General features: G+C 41.8%; 1 protein-coding gene across 2 annotated transcripts in view; it reads left to right on the top strand.

Moving 5' to 3' along the window:
• Positions 1-14,219, top strand: part of DGKI (diacylglycerol kinase iota) — a gene marked incomplete at its 5' end in the record, with an annotated part of 420,328 nt that overhangs the window by 168,166 nt on the left and 237,943 nt on the right. For both annotated transcript variants that reach the window (XM_081286431.1, XM_081286430.1), the window contains 2 exons: positions 8,591-8,665; positions 9,824-9,880. In XM_081286431.1, coding sequence (XP_081142557.1) covers positions 8,591-8,665; positions 9,824-9,880 — 132 coding nt within the window. The remainder of the gene's footprint in view (positions 1-8,590; positions 8,666-9,823; positions 9,881-14,219) is intronic.

The raw sequence follows: 14,219 nt of genomic DNA, 5'->3' as shown, positions 1-14,219 counted from the left end.
ATATATATATATAACACTTAATTTTTAGTTTTAGGTGAACACAATATCTTTATTTTATATTTATGTGGTGCTGAGAATCGAACCCAGTGCCCCATGCCTGTTAGCCGAGCACTCTACCACTGAGCCACAACCCCAGACCAACATGTTATGTATTATACTTGCCTATTTTGATTATTGTCTGCCACCTCTCTCAGGTAAACAATGCTCTGTGATGTGTATATATACATAAATATATATTTGCTGCTATGTCCCCAGTGCCTGGAAGTCTGCCACCTAGTAGGGACTCAATTTTATTAGTTGACTGAATTAATAAATTGCTTAGCTCACTTTCTCTCATCTCCTTCCTTGTGCTTTGAGATAGTGCTGCAGGCTCTTACCAAATTAAATGATTATCTGTGGCATTATTAGTCTCAAAACCTCTATGGGTCCCTTGTTACCCATTAAGTTAAAATTTGTAGTTTTTAAAGTCCAGATGTAGGGCCTTGAGGGACCCTATCCCTGTCTACCTTACAGCCTCATCTGCATCACCCCACTAGGGTCTTCTCCTGGGGAAGGCTGGCTGCCTTCTGGCCCAGTTCCAGCTGTTTCCTCTGCCTCCCAGCCCCATTGTTGCCCCAATAAGCCTTCCAAGTTTTGAGGGACTAACAGATACATGTGGCCTCCTATGAGCAGCAGTAGCACAGTCACTTCTTGCTCTACCCACAATGGAAGCCCTCAGTCCTCTGCAGCCTGGCCCCCCATCAGGTCTTCCTGGGGCTCCCCAGAGGACATGTGATTTGTCAGATGAAATAGTTGCCCCACAGCAGTGGAGCCCCTACCCTGTTTCCCCTGTGGTCTGTAGAGATCTTGTGTTCCTCAGACAGCGTAATTATTACTTCTTGCAGGATTGTCCATTATGAGAAACCCATGTACTAGTGGGGATTTTGTCTCCTAATGTCTCCAAGACCACCATTTTTCCCTTCTCCTTTCCTTCTTCTTCCAGAATATCTGTGTCAGGTACTGAACTTGGTGTTGGATTACAGCTGTGTGGAAAAACACAGCAGAATCTCCACCATCTTGTAATGCTAAGATTTTTTTTTTTTTAAACACCTGGGTGTCTTAGAAATAGTTCTGCTTTGCTAGTTCTATGGCAACCCCTTATGACACAGCAAACCCACTGTGCACATCTGTGGACACCCATTGTGCCCGATCCCCCAACTAAGTGCACGTGATCAAACTCAAACACCAAACCTTGTGCAAAATATAACTTGTGCAAGTGGACACCCATGAGCCCGGCAGCTCTGTGCCCACCTCACTTACTGAAGCCAGGCTCAGTTCCTTTCAGAAGGCATCAGTGCCTGTTAAATAATGATAACTTTTGATCTTTCTGCTGGAATGTCTTTGATTTTTCAAACGTATACATCTTTTAAGGCTAAATTTAGGAATTGGATTTCTCCTTGAGGCCTTTCTTACTGACTCAGCCTCTGCAATCTTACTCTCCTCTAAATTATACCTTTTATTGTCTGAGCTGTTTCTTTAACATTTCACCACGTGCAGCTCTCTCCTAACATTTTGCCAGCTTCTCCCAAGACAGAGCGTTCTCCTCTGCCTTCTACCTGGAGTGATGTTAGAATGATCTGTTGACCCTTTCCAGAATACATTTCCACAAATATATTCTGAAAAAGCTGGTGGTTCACAGATTGTTCCAGCCACATGAGAAATTCTCTGTGTGTGTGTGACTGTAGGTCACACCATCCTGATTCAGGTAGCTGCCGCACAGATGTGTTGATACACATTGGAGCCTGGCATAAGGATTTTGGTGCACACATTCCCCCACCCATTTTCCAGAAGTCTCTGCTATTTTTTCCTTTCAGATATTCTGTGATACTTTTGGCATCATTTATAATCTAGGATGTTGATGGTGGAATACCATCTCAGAGGGATTCAGCCCTTACCAGGGCCTTGTCTGTACAGAGGTCACATTTTTACCAACACATGGGTCTTCACAAATAAAGCCTTCCTTTCCAGGCTGAGAGATAGGACCCTCCACAAGTGCCATTCTACTGAAGTCAACCTTCTAAGGAAATCTCCGAGTTTTCCTTGGGTCACAGACTCCTCCAGATATGTGCATCTTGGTTCCTTGGTCTAAGATCATGAGATTCTGTTGCTCTGAACAGAACTGGTAAAATCCCAGGATGTCCAGTAGGCATGTGCTGGGACCTCAGCTGGCTACCCTCCTGACTTATGTGAAACTGTTATGCTCGAATTCAGGACCCCCAAAAGACCACCAGAGACCAAGATCGATGTTAGCAGCAAAGAGGTATTTATTGCAAGCTAGCTCCGTCCTCCACGTGCACACAGTGACTGGTGATGCTGAGAGGCCCTGAGCCCAGGGTTTGCAGCAGTTTTATACACTCTTTGGGGGAGGCAGGGACTTCACATACATCATAGCATCTCTTAGCAAATCATCATACACTGCGGGAAAATCAAATAACAACTCTAAAACATGATTAGCACATTCACTGGTGGGAACAAGTTGGGTAGGGGTGATTGGTTAGTACAAGAGGGGAATTCGTTTGAACTGATTCATTTAATTCACAAGGCATGTACGTGCTGAACTACATGGTTTCTCAACATGTTATCAACCACCATAAACTCCTGGGGGGTCATCTGGCATCCCAGGTATTTCCCTGTCTCATGCTGATTGGTGGTTGCTAGTGGGTTACTATGTGTCCTCACCTAGCCTGACTGAGTCAGGGACACCTGGCTCTGCAGATTTCTCCTGTTATTTACTGATAAACAACTCAGCAGGGTGGGTATGTGCCTAGGAGTGCTCTGTGGGTCTTTCCAAGGACAAGGGTCACGCCCCCTTCCTTGGACAGGCTTTGCTCTGAGGTAGAGGCTGGTTTCTTAAAACATTCTATGTTCTGCTGGGAGAAAAGAGGAGCCAGATAAGGGACAGTGGAGGCTGGACTTTGGCTCTGAAGTCTTACTCATGAAACTTTCAGATAATGTCATTCTCCATTTTTCCTAATACCAATTTACAGATTGCATCCCAGGCTCCCCAGAGAAGCAGGACTTGCCAAGTATGCTTGTCATTTCTTCTAATGAGGTTTTAAATAAATCAAAGAACTCTTGTTTTCATTTACCTTGGATTATACAGCAAAAAAAATGTTCTTGTTTTTGTTGCCCAGAGAGGCAGTCCTCACCTAAAGGACTCCAAATTCCTGACATTCTAAAAGCTAGGAAGTTTCCTGTCCTGCCATTCACCAAGCATTCCCTTAGCCCCACCCTCAGAGAGAGAATCTGGAGGAGGCCAGCCTCCTGGGCTGCACTGCCCTGCTCCTGCCCTCTCACCAGAGTGCCCCTGTGGCTGAGCCTGGTGGTCTGAAGGGAGAACCTTCTGATCTAGGAAGGCCAAGGGGCTGAGAAATCAGTGAGGAGGGGCTCAGGGAAGCTTATCCCCCAGCCTCCCCAGAGTTCCCCTTCCCTGGGCTTTTTCAGCTTCAGCAGAAACTTCCCCTAAGAGCCCCTCTGAAGCTCCCTCCCTGCTTCTCCCTGTGTGGCCTCCTGGCTTACAGAACTCAGTAGAAGCAGCAATTCCCTGCATTAGGTCTGGGGGCTTCACTCTGGTGTCTCTGTCTAAAGTGATAAGCTGTGAGTCCAAACTTAACCCTGGTATTTTGGGAGGTAGGAGCGGGTTCTGGCCTCTGCACCCTCCTGAGCCAGGGAAATCAATGGGTGGCCACAAAGACTCCTGATTTCTGGTGGTTAAACCTGGTGGTTGGGTGAGGGGTGTTCTTAAGGCTACAGCAGGAGATATGTGGTCAGCACGTAAGATAATCTGCCCTCTGTTTAAGGAGAGGAAAGGTTTGGTGTGTACCTTGTTGGGAAGGGACTAGCTAGCCTTGTCTTACCTGCTCCTTGGGGTCAAACAGCACACTGTTGGGGCCAATAAACACTGAATTCCAGTTACCCTGGGATGCAAGAAGGCAGGATCCTTTCATAACCACAGACCTATGAAAGCAACTTATCACAGTCCTGAAGTCTTCATGTCCTTCCCGTCCCTCTCAACCCATCCTGCCATTCCCCCTCTCCTCCTGTTTCTCTTCCTTCCTCTCCTTTCTTTCCATTTTTATTTTCCCCCTCCTTCTTTTTCTCCTCCTTCCCTTTCTCCTTTCCTCACCTTCCTTTTTCCCTCTATCAGATTCTACTTCCACCAGAAATTCATTATAACTTAGCAGAAATCATCTCTCTTGCTCAAGGGAATTAAAGATCACTGTCCTATAGCCAGAGGTTGTGGTTGGGAGAGATATGAAACCCTGTCCTGTGGCCACTGATTGCCTCTCATCTTTCTGTCCTTGGAACTGCTACCCCCAGCTCCAGGGCTCTAAATCTGTGGTAATTTTGCTTCCTTGCTTGATAGGAGCAGCAGTTTGGTGAGGAGCTGCCCCTGCTTGGAAGGCCAGCCGTTCCTGTAGTATGGAAAATGATAAAGGGCCAAGCCAGAACTTTAAGTGTGTTTCCTCTTCTAGCCACGGTACGGCCGCTAGACCAGGCCTGCCAGGCTCAAACATAGCATACCATCTTGTTTTATGGTTATTTCGGGGATTGCTGGGGGACTAGGCACCACTAGGCAAGGGCTCTGTCACTGAGCTATCTCCCAGCCCCTTTCATGTAATTATTTAAGTAAAGGCCCATCATGATTTTAGCAGATAAAAGTGAGATGTGATGGTTTTCATCGCTGTGACCGAAATAGCCTACAAGAGCAACTTAGAGGAGGAGAAGTTTATTTTGGCTTATGTTTCCAGAGGTTTAATCCATGGCTGGCCAAGTATGTGGCTCTAAGCCCAAGATGAGGCAGAACATCATGGCAGAAGGGCATGTTGGAGGAAAATGACTCACTTCATGACAGCCAGAAAGCAGAGACAGAGAGGAAAGGAAAGGGCACCCAGAAGAACAAGCTTTTCAGGGCGTACTCCCCCCCCCCCATCCACCTCCTCCAGCCACACCTACCAACCCACAGTTAACACCTAGTCAACAGTCCATTCAAACTAGGATGGACAGATTAGGTTACAGCTTTCACAATCCAATCACTTTACTTCTTAACATTTCTGTATTAACAGAGGCTTTTGAGAGACACCTCATATCCAAACCATAACAGATGGGATGTGATCTATTCTTAGTTTCTACAAATATGCTATAAAAGCATACACACATGCGCGCACACACACACACAGATTAATGGGTTTATTTTGAATACCAACACTGATCACATCAAGAAACCCTTATTAAGGGCACTGAGGTTACTCTATTTGAAATTTGAAGTAGAAAGCCCAAATGACCTTTAAATTCACTGATGAGAACAAATTAATACATTTTTACAATTTTAATTTTTGAACATGGACTTAGTGTCTCAGATAATGTTTCTGTTTTCAATTATGTTTTTGTGCTAGGTTCTGTAACAACTGTGTCCCAATATGAAGAATAACCTACGGGATGATTTGTTAATGACTTGATTTAATTCATCACCTTTCATAGTGAAGGACGAGCTGGCTTAAGTACGAGTTATTTAGGAAAAAAGGGAATTAGTGAAAGTATTTAGAATAGAGTATGCTTCATGTTGTATTCCCCGTATTTAGATAAAATTTTCAAAACAAAAATTGTAACATAACCAAGCACAAAATTCTACATGTTTGGAGCAAGTTCTGCTCAAAAGCTTATTATCTAGCCACTTCAGATAGCCTTAGCCAATTGAAACATAGTCAAAACCAAAAGTCAGCAGTTGCCTTTGGATCCATTGAAGCAATTGTTGTCAGTTGAGGAACTATAGTCCACGTTCTTTACTAGTATGGGAAAAAAACTTGGGCCTTCACTCAGAATTTATTCACTTAATTTTGTATATGTTTATAAAATTTAATTATCTGATTTTCAGATCACAAGCTGCCTAGTAGCTGTCATTTAGGAAATCCTGGGCAACAAAGACAGGAACAATGATTTGAAAGGGTCTTTTGTCAGATGGTAGGAGAGGAAAGAAAAATGACTGGACTTTGAAGAAGAATTCAGATTGCGGTCAATATTTGCTGCCTCAGGAGGCGCAGAAGCATGTGATATATTTTAAGAGGGTCTTTCAGAATTCAATATTATTTAATTAAAATTAGTTTTGTCACATACAGCACTTTATTTCCTATGTTGTCAGCCATAGATAGTCGCTCTTGAATTGTTCACGATGAATGACGTTAGCGTATTTACATGTCATCCCAGAAAGCTGAGTGATGGCATATCTTGAGGCAGTGGCTCTTAAACTCCAGTATCCCAGATCCCTTATCTAATAGGGATTTTGACCCAGAATCCTGATGTGGAAAACAAAGAAAGGAAGAGGTGTTCTGGGTTTATTGAGTTCACAGGCTTCCTGAGCCCACTGTATTTCTTTTCCCATCCTCCTCAATGACTCCTAAGACGCCTCCAGAAGCCCTGGAGCTCCAAAGAGCTTAATGAAGAGCTTGATATCAGGCACAAAGCTAGACCCAGGTTGGGGGTATGGACTAGAAAGGAGGCTTTTCAGACACCTTAAATCATAGCGCCTAAGGGGTAGCTCACCTGCAGTGGCCTGCTTTGCTTGTGTGCAGTGTTATCTAGGGGTGTTGTGGATGGCAAGAAGCTGCCTAGAACCAACTCCAGTTTCCCTGGCATCTCTGTAACTCTGTTAGTGGGACTCAAATGCCCCAAGGGTTTTCTGCAGGTGGCACTAAAGCAAATCCTACCAGGATATGCACAGGAAACAGGAGAGCCCAGGCACTTGTCTGCGGCCATTCCTCTCATGAAAATTTACAAGGTCAAATTTTATTACTGTTGCTGCTGCTGCTTCTGTTACTGCTGTGACTACTGCTTCGAATTCTCTTGTAGTGTGCGTCCTCCTCTTCCTCCTCCTCTCCCTCTTCCCCCCACCTTCTCCTCCTGCTTCTCTTCTGCTGTGTTTAGGAGTAGAGCAAGACAGTTTTCAGTAGTGTTACTAGTTGTTTTAGTTTCCCTTATCCTTTGTTACTTGTAGAATCAATTGATTGTCAAATTCATTCAACATTGAAGACCATGTTCTCTCTTTAGGAACAGGAAAGAGTGATCAAAGCATCCACCAACAGGATCAATTAACTTCAGTCAGTGAATACATTCCAGAGTTTTCCTTGTTGTGGTAAAACAGTGCTTTAGTTGTTTCTTTGATAGCTGAGCTGATAACACTGTCATCACTGGTACCAACAGGAGTCCACCCCCACACCCCCATGTTGAATAACTGGAACCATCAAGGAACCAGGAGGGGGCAGTTTCTTTCCTTTTGCTGCCCCTTCCAAGGTGGCTATCTGCAGTCCCTCCAGTCTCCTTGGGCAGCACCAGGATTGGGCTCCTTCCTACCCCACTACCAAAGTCACCTCCAATATGACACCCCAGCAGAGGCAGCCACTCATCAGACGGGGCGTTGGGGGAGTTGCTCATAGTCTATTCTGGTGCCTTCTAAAAGGAAAGGGACCGCCTTTCACACTTGGTGGTTTTGATGGACTGTTGGCAGATAGGTTGTTTGTAAGAAGTTTCTTCTAGTTCGCAAACTCAAAAGTACGGACTCAGATGTCCTTGCAGAGATCTCAGCGTTCCCACTTTAAATGCTACAGGACCCTGGTAGTGACGAAATGTAGAGCCCCTGTTCATCTCTCCCCACAGCTCTTTATTATTAGAGAAAAGATAAACCTTAAAAAGCTTTTTACTGTGAATTTAAACACTACCAATTGTCAGAGAGGCCAAATTGAGTAATGCTTAGGAGTCAGACAGTCTGGCTCTGCTATCCCCTTAATTAGGTGACCTTGGGCAGGTCCCTTCCCAGGCCTCAGTCTTCTCATCTGTAACCTGGGAAGAATAGTACCTGTTTCATAGAGTTGTGGGGGTTAAGGGAGTTGCTGTTGTGAAGTACTGATAAGGGCATGAGGCAAGCCCTGTGTTGTATTAACTGCCCTTGCTGAGTTTGCTGTTGTGGTTGCTATCATTATTATTATTTCTTGGGTATAAAAACTAGAACTGTGTTCTCTCTCCTGAAGGTAAGAGCAGAAATCCAAGTAGCTTAGTATAGATTTATACCTGGAACTGAAGCCTAAGGTGATTGACCCCTTGAAATATAGACTTTCTGGCAGTAGGAAATGAATGCTTGATTTGAATGCAGAACTAAGTAAGGCTCTCAAACAGAAAATCAGAATCTAGATGAGAAAGATTAATTGCTCAAATGAAAATGTGACAATTTTTTTAAAGAGATAAAATAATGCCTACATTGCTAGGTTTCAAACTTAGAAGTAGTGTAATGGAATAAAGTGCCCAATTCATATCATATGCTCCATATGACATTGGGAGATTATTATACTTGGGAGAGACCAGCCAGGCCACTGTGGAACTACTTGGTGAGACAAGACCATTAAGTTTGTCCTGATGTTTAATATTTTGATGAAGTTTCAAATTCACTTGGTATGAAAGAATGGCAGTGTTTCATTTGTGTACATATACAGTTCTTATACCAGGGAAGTCTTCACACAGACTGTTAACATTTCTTTCCTGTATTTTGAATTGAATGCTGTAGAAATCGGCTCTCAGGAGGAAGTGTGCAGTCTGTAAAATCGTGGTCCACACCGCCTGCATCGAGCAGCTAGAAAAGGTAAGAGAGCGCCACCTGCTGCCGCCTCCTTTATTGTAGGTGTTTGGTCTTCAAAGACTGGGTGTCAGTTTCCATTTCCAACTTTTTGGAAAAAATGCCCTTTAAAAAAACAGGAATTCCAACATAATTAACATATTAGTAGTAAAAAGAGTTTTAAGCGTAATTCACTGTGTTGTTTGCTAAGTGTCAATTGCAATAATTTTATGTTACCTCTTAGGATGAATAATGTTCTCTGGAGCCAGCGCTCAGTCTTTTCTCTGGGCTTCTTGGTCAGTGCTTTTGCTCGTGCAGGGTAAATGTGTGGCTGGGGCTGGAAGTGGCAGCCCGAGGGTGTGTTATCTACAAAGAAGAAAATTCTTAATAGTGCATTTATTTGACATTTGGGAGAAAGGAAAGGACCCAATAGTGATTTTCTGCTGCTTACTTTCAAGAGTCCCTCTCCATTTCCATGTGTGATTCTCTATGCATTATCTGTGTTTTCAAGCTGACACGGGTAAATGCATTGAGATATTTTAGTTCTACGCAGCATTCACTTAATTTCACTGACATATTACAATTGCTGGTGACCTAGATGGTGTGGCAATGACCACTGACGTTTGATCTTAGTATGTTCTTTCCCATCCCAACTCCACTTATTCATCTCCTTCATTCTTACACTTTCACGTCCTACTGTAGTTGAAGATGATGTAAGTGTACCACGTAGGAGACCTCCCCACTTAAAGTAAGGGGCTGCTGAATCCTTCTATAAAGAATACTTTTTCTATTGTTGGAATAATCCTTACAACATTTTCAATTTCTCAAGTTTATATTTTCTACTTTTAAATTTTAAAACCCAGCTGGGTGGTTTAACTTCTCTGTAGTTTTCCTCTGACTCTTTCTTATCTATTTCTGATTTTCTGTATGAGAGCCTTATTGTTGAAAGATGCTGTGATTTCATTAGTGAGAAGCAGGGGATGGAAAGTGGAGATAATGAATCAGTTGATGTGTCTGTAGATTATCTAATGTGATGATTTCAAAGCACTGAGAATAGCAGTAAACTTTCTTTCTTTACTTTTTTTTTCCTGTAGCCTCAGTATCTGTCATTGTTGGATGGTTTTAGGTAATTCAATTTAGTCTGATGCTATCCCTAATGTAAATGCTTTTCTTTTTAAATGACAGATTAATTTCAGATGTAAGCCAACGTTTCGAGAAGGAGGCTCAAGATCACCAAGAGAAGTGAGTAATTGTTTTTTTTTTTTTTTTTTTTTTTTTTTTGTACCAGGGATTGAACCCAGGGGTGCTTAAATACTGAGCCACATTTCCAGCCCCATTTATGTTTTATTTAGAGACGGGGTCTTGCCAAATTGCTTAGGGCCTTGCTAAATTGCTGAGGCTGGCTTTGAACTCTGGATTCTCCTGCCTTAGCTTCTTGAGTCTAAGGAGGCACCACCATGACTGGCAAGAAGTGAGTAATTTGAGGCTCCATTTCAGATCCCACCTTGGAATCACTGGACTCCTAGATATTCACCTGGGATTGAAAAATAAATTCCCTCTCTAAGTATTCTAAATCAGTTATTTATTAATCCCCTAATACATACAGTCAATAAAATCTCATAAGTCTCTTCAACATTTGGACACTGCACTTTAGATATGTTGGGAAACCATGGTCATACTGATTTGAACCAGAGAGAGGGGGGCATCACAGTTGAAGAGGCAAGAAAGAAATAGATGCTATTGTCTGTTGATTGATTTTAATTCTATTTTGTTAATTTTGAGTGGGAGGGCATTAAGCTATGCAGGGGGCAGCATAGTTAATGGTTATTCATGTGTTTTAGCCAACTTTTTTTGCTACTGTAACTAAAAGACCTGACAAGAACAATAGCAAGGAGGAAAAGTTTATTTCAAAGGTCTCAGTCCACATAGCTGGCCCTATTCATTCCTCAGGACTTGAGGTGAGGCAGAATATCATGGTAGCAGGGGGAGAGAGAGAGAGAGAGAGAGAGAGAGAGAGAGAGAGAGAGAGAGAGAGAGAGACAGACTCTAATAGCAGGTCACTAAATATATACCCCAAAGGCATGCCCCTAGAAACCCCCCTCCTCCAGCCACATTCTACTTGCCTGCAATTACCACTGAATTATTCCAGTCAGGGGATTAATTCATTGATTGGGTTAAGGCTTTCAGAATCCAGTCATTTCACTTTCGAATGTTCTTGCATCGTCTTATACATGAGTTTTTGGAGGACACCTCATATCTAAACCATAACATCACGTGAATGCTGGAATTGGAATTGGACTATCTGCTTTCAAAGCCAGTCTCGATATAGTTGACCTTTGGCATCTCTCTAAATCACAGTGTTTTCATCTGTTAAGTCAAATAAATAAGTCAAAATTGCACTACCCAGTCAGCAAACCTAAAGCCTACCATTAACAAAAACCATCCTTCTTAGAATGTTGCTTAGCATGCCAGATGTTACCCATTGTTTCCCAAACACTACCATCTCATGTGGTACTCTCCTCAAAGAAAGTCTGCTAAATAAGAATTTTAGCTAGCATATTTTCTTTACTTCATTTAGGTTCCCAGTGATATGAATTTTAGTTCCACTTATAGATTTAGCCCTTGGAAACCTTCCCAGCTAGTGTACTCCTTATACCAGCTCTGTGTAGTCATGAATGGGAGAGACTGGAAAGGGGTTAAATAAATGGTTTCCTGGAAGAGGTGGGCACTAAACTGACAGGTACAGGAGTTATCTAACTTAAAAAGGTGTGCAGGGGGTGGTTACGAGGTGAGTGAGAGTCTTCTAGACAGAAAGCACAGCAGCATACAAACTGTATTGAGGGAGCCGAGTAAGATATGTGGCCTGTGAGGCAGGCAAGAGCTAGACCTTGCAGATTCCTGGGAACCAGGTTGTACTCGGAGTGTTTTGTCATGAGGGGAGTTTGGAGGACATTGACTGTTTAAGCTGAATATATTATACCTGACTGCTGTGTGGAGGGAATACCACACAGTCCTGGAGTAGTATTGAAAGCATAGAAACAACTTAAGAAATTTAAGAAGCTCTTCTAGCCATAGAGACAAGAAATCGTTGGGAAACCACGGTCAGACTTATTTGAGCCAGAGAGTGGGGGGCATCACAGTTGAAAAAGCAAGAAAGAAATAGATGCTATCTGTCTGTTGATTGATTTTAATTCTATTTTGTGAATAAGAGAGGTGACCTGAACCAAGAGTAATGTTGGTGGTAGACATTAGACTGAATTAAACAAATTGACAGAATATGGTTATTGATTGGATTTTGGACATGAGTTGGGAGTGGGGGTGGGGAGACTGAATAAACCAGACCTCTACCTTGCAAAAGTGATTAATATCGAAAAGGAGTGATTTGGAAATAGAGGGGAGGTGATGAATTTAATTACAGAACTATCATGTTTGAGATGGCCCTCAATTGGAGATATTCAACAACAATATAGAGTTGGAAGTTAGAAAGAAGAATGGGCAGGAGGTAAGGTTTATGAGTCACTGGCATATGTAGATAATAATAAAAGCTATGATGACAGATTGATGTGTAGAAAAGGAATAGAAGATGTCTGAGCACAAAGAAAATCACAAATTTTAAAAACAGTTAATAAAAAGAGAAGAGATTGTGCATGACTATAGTCCCAGCTACTTGGGAGGCTGAGGCAGGACAATCCCATGGGTCCAAGAGTTTGACGTCAGCCTTTTTTTTTTTAAAAAAGCCTGTTTTTAAAAAAAAGACACTGTGAAAAAGAGTAATCTCAGTGTTATTGATGAATGCAAGGGGATTAAAAAGAAAATATGGGAAAAGATTGGATTTGGAGGTTATGGAGAGAGGAAAAATAGTTCTTCTATCAGTTGCCTTCCCCATTTGGTGTCTGTCCAATATGGCAGCAATGGATGAGGGAAGTGTGAGAAAAACGATAGCATTGTGGGTGTCCTTGGTGCCCACCGTGATGTACTACAGTATTGGCCAGAAGATGGCTCAGTGATAGCTCAAATGAAGTAGTTGTTTTATTTAGGAAAATTGAAAGCCCAGAATTTTGTTCTAAAGAATACAACATATATATATAACTACCTTTTACTCCCTGTCCCTCAATTTTTCTCTTTACAGAATGGCTAGTTGGACAATAGATAATTTTCATTGTATGTATGATTTTTCTAATCCAAGTTTTTTTTTTAAATTTTTATTAGTTTGTTGCTCCTCTTCTCTGTATGTAGACCCTTCATAAGATCTTGGATCTCTTCCCCCAACTTCTTATCAAGGACTTGATACTCTTTCCTTTCCTGTGTTTTCAACTACCCCACCTCTCACCAGGTCTAGACTGTTTCCATCAGCAAAAGCATGCTCTAATAGTTTTCATCTTAAAAAACAAACAAACAAACAAACAAAAAAGAGTGTTCCTTAACTACTGACTGCGTCTTTCCTGCTGCTCTGATTCTCAGTTTGCTGTTCACTACCAAGCTTCCAGAAAGTATCATCCATAAAAATTATTTTTAGAATGTCATCTTCTAGTCATTTTAACCTGTTCTGATCTCATTCCTTCTCTGTGTACTTGCTGAAATTGCTTTTCTCAATGTTGCCAATGATCTCCCTGATGCCAAACTCATTACTTTTCCGTTCTTATTCAGTCTCTAAAAAAGTATTCAAAATATCAATATTTGGTTCTTCTTGAAATGCTCTCCTCTCTTGACTTCCCACATCGCTCTCTCCTAATTGTCCTCTTCATTGGATCGGCCTTCCTAAAGTCTTTCTTTGCTCACACCCCTGACCTCCACAAATCCTTCTGGGATTCATCTATGTTCTTATTTTTGTCTGCTCTTATTAGGAGAGTTAATAACAACGGACTTTATATTTCCAGTCTACATTTTCTGGAGTTCATTTGACATGTCCATTGAATGTATCACAATCATCTCAGATATAATGCATCAAACCTATATTCACCGTAAAACCATTTTTTCCCTATTTTTTTTTTTTTTTGCAACTCAGAAAATGAGCTTCTAGTTGGGAAAACTAGAGTAGGTTCTCACTGATTCCTGCTCTCATGCACTCTCTGCCTCTAGTTATTTGCTAGTCTTATTGATTTTATTCACAAAAATATTTTAAATACATCCATTTATCTCCTTTTCTGTTGACAATAGCTTAGACTAAGGTGCCATGATTTCTTATCTTTGACCTCTCCATGGTTGTTTTTATTTCTCCCTCCAATCTACCTGTGATTTGATGGAGTGAACTTTTAAAATGAAATCTAGATAATGACATTTTCCAGATTAAAACTCTCCAGTGGTTTCCATTGCACTTAGAAAAAATCTAAATGCTTTGTCTTAGACTGAGAAACTTGTAAGTCTGGCCCCTGCCTGTCTCTCCAGCTCTACACAGTTGTCACAGGAATTTTATTTCAGTTCCCAAGGCGCATCCCAAGATATCCCTTACCTGTAGATCCTTGCATAATTTATTGTTATATTAGAAATCTCTTTAAATGACTAGCTACTTCTTATAGTTAGGTTTCTTCTCAATTATCATCCTCTCAGAGCTTGTCTTAGTCAGTTCAAGCTGTGTAACAAA

This window comes from Spermophilus citellus (assembly GCF_964194105.1).
Source record: "Spermophilus citellus genome assembly, chromosome: 3".
Lineage (NCBI taxonomy): Eukaryota > Metazoa > Chordata > Mammalia > Rodentia > Sciuridae > Spermophilus > Spermophilus citellus.
This window is presented reverse-complemented; position numbering and strand designations above follow the sequence as displayed.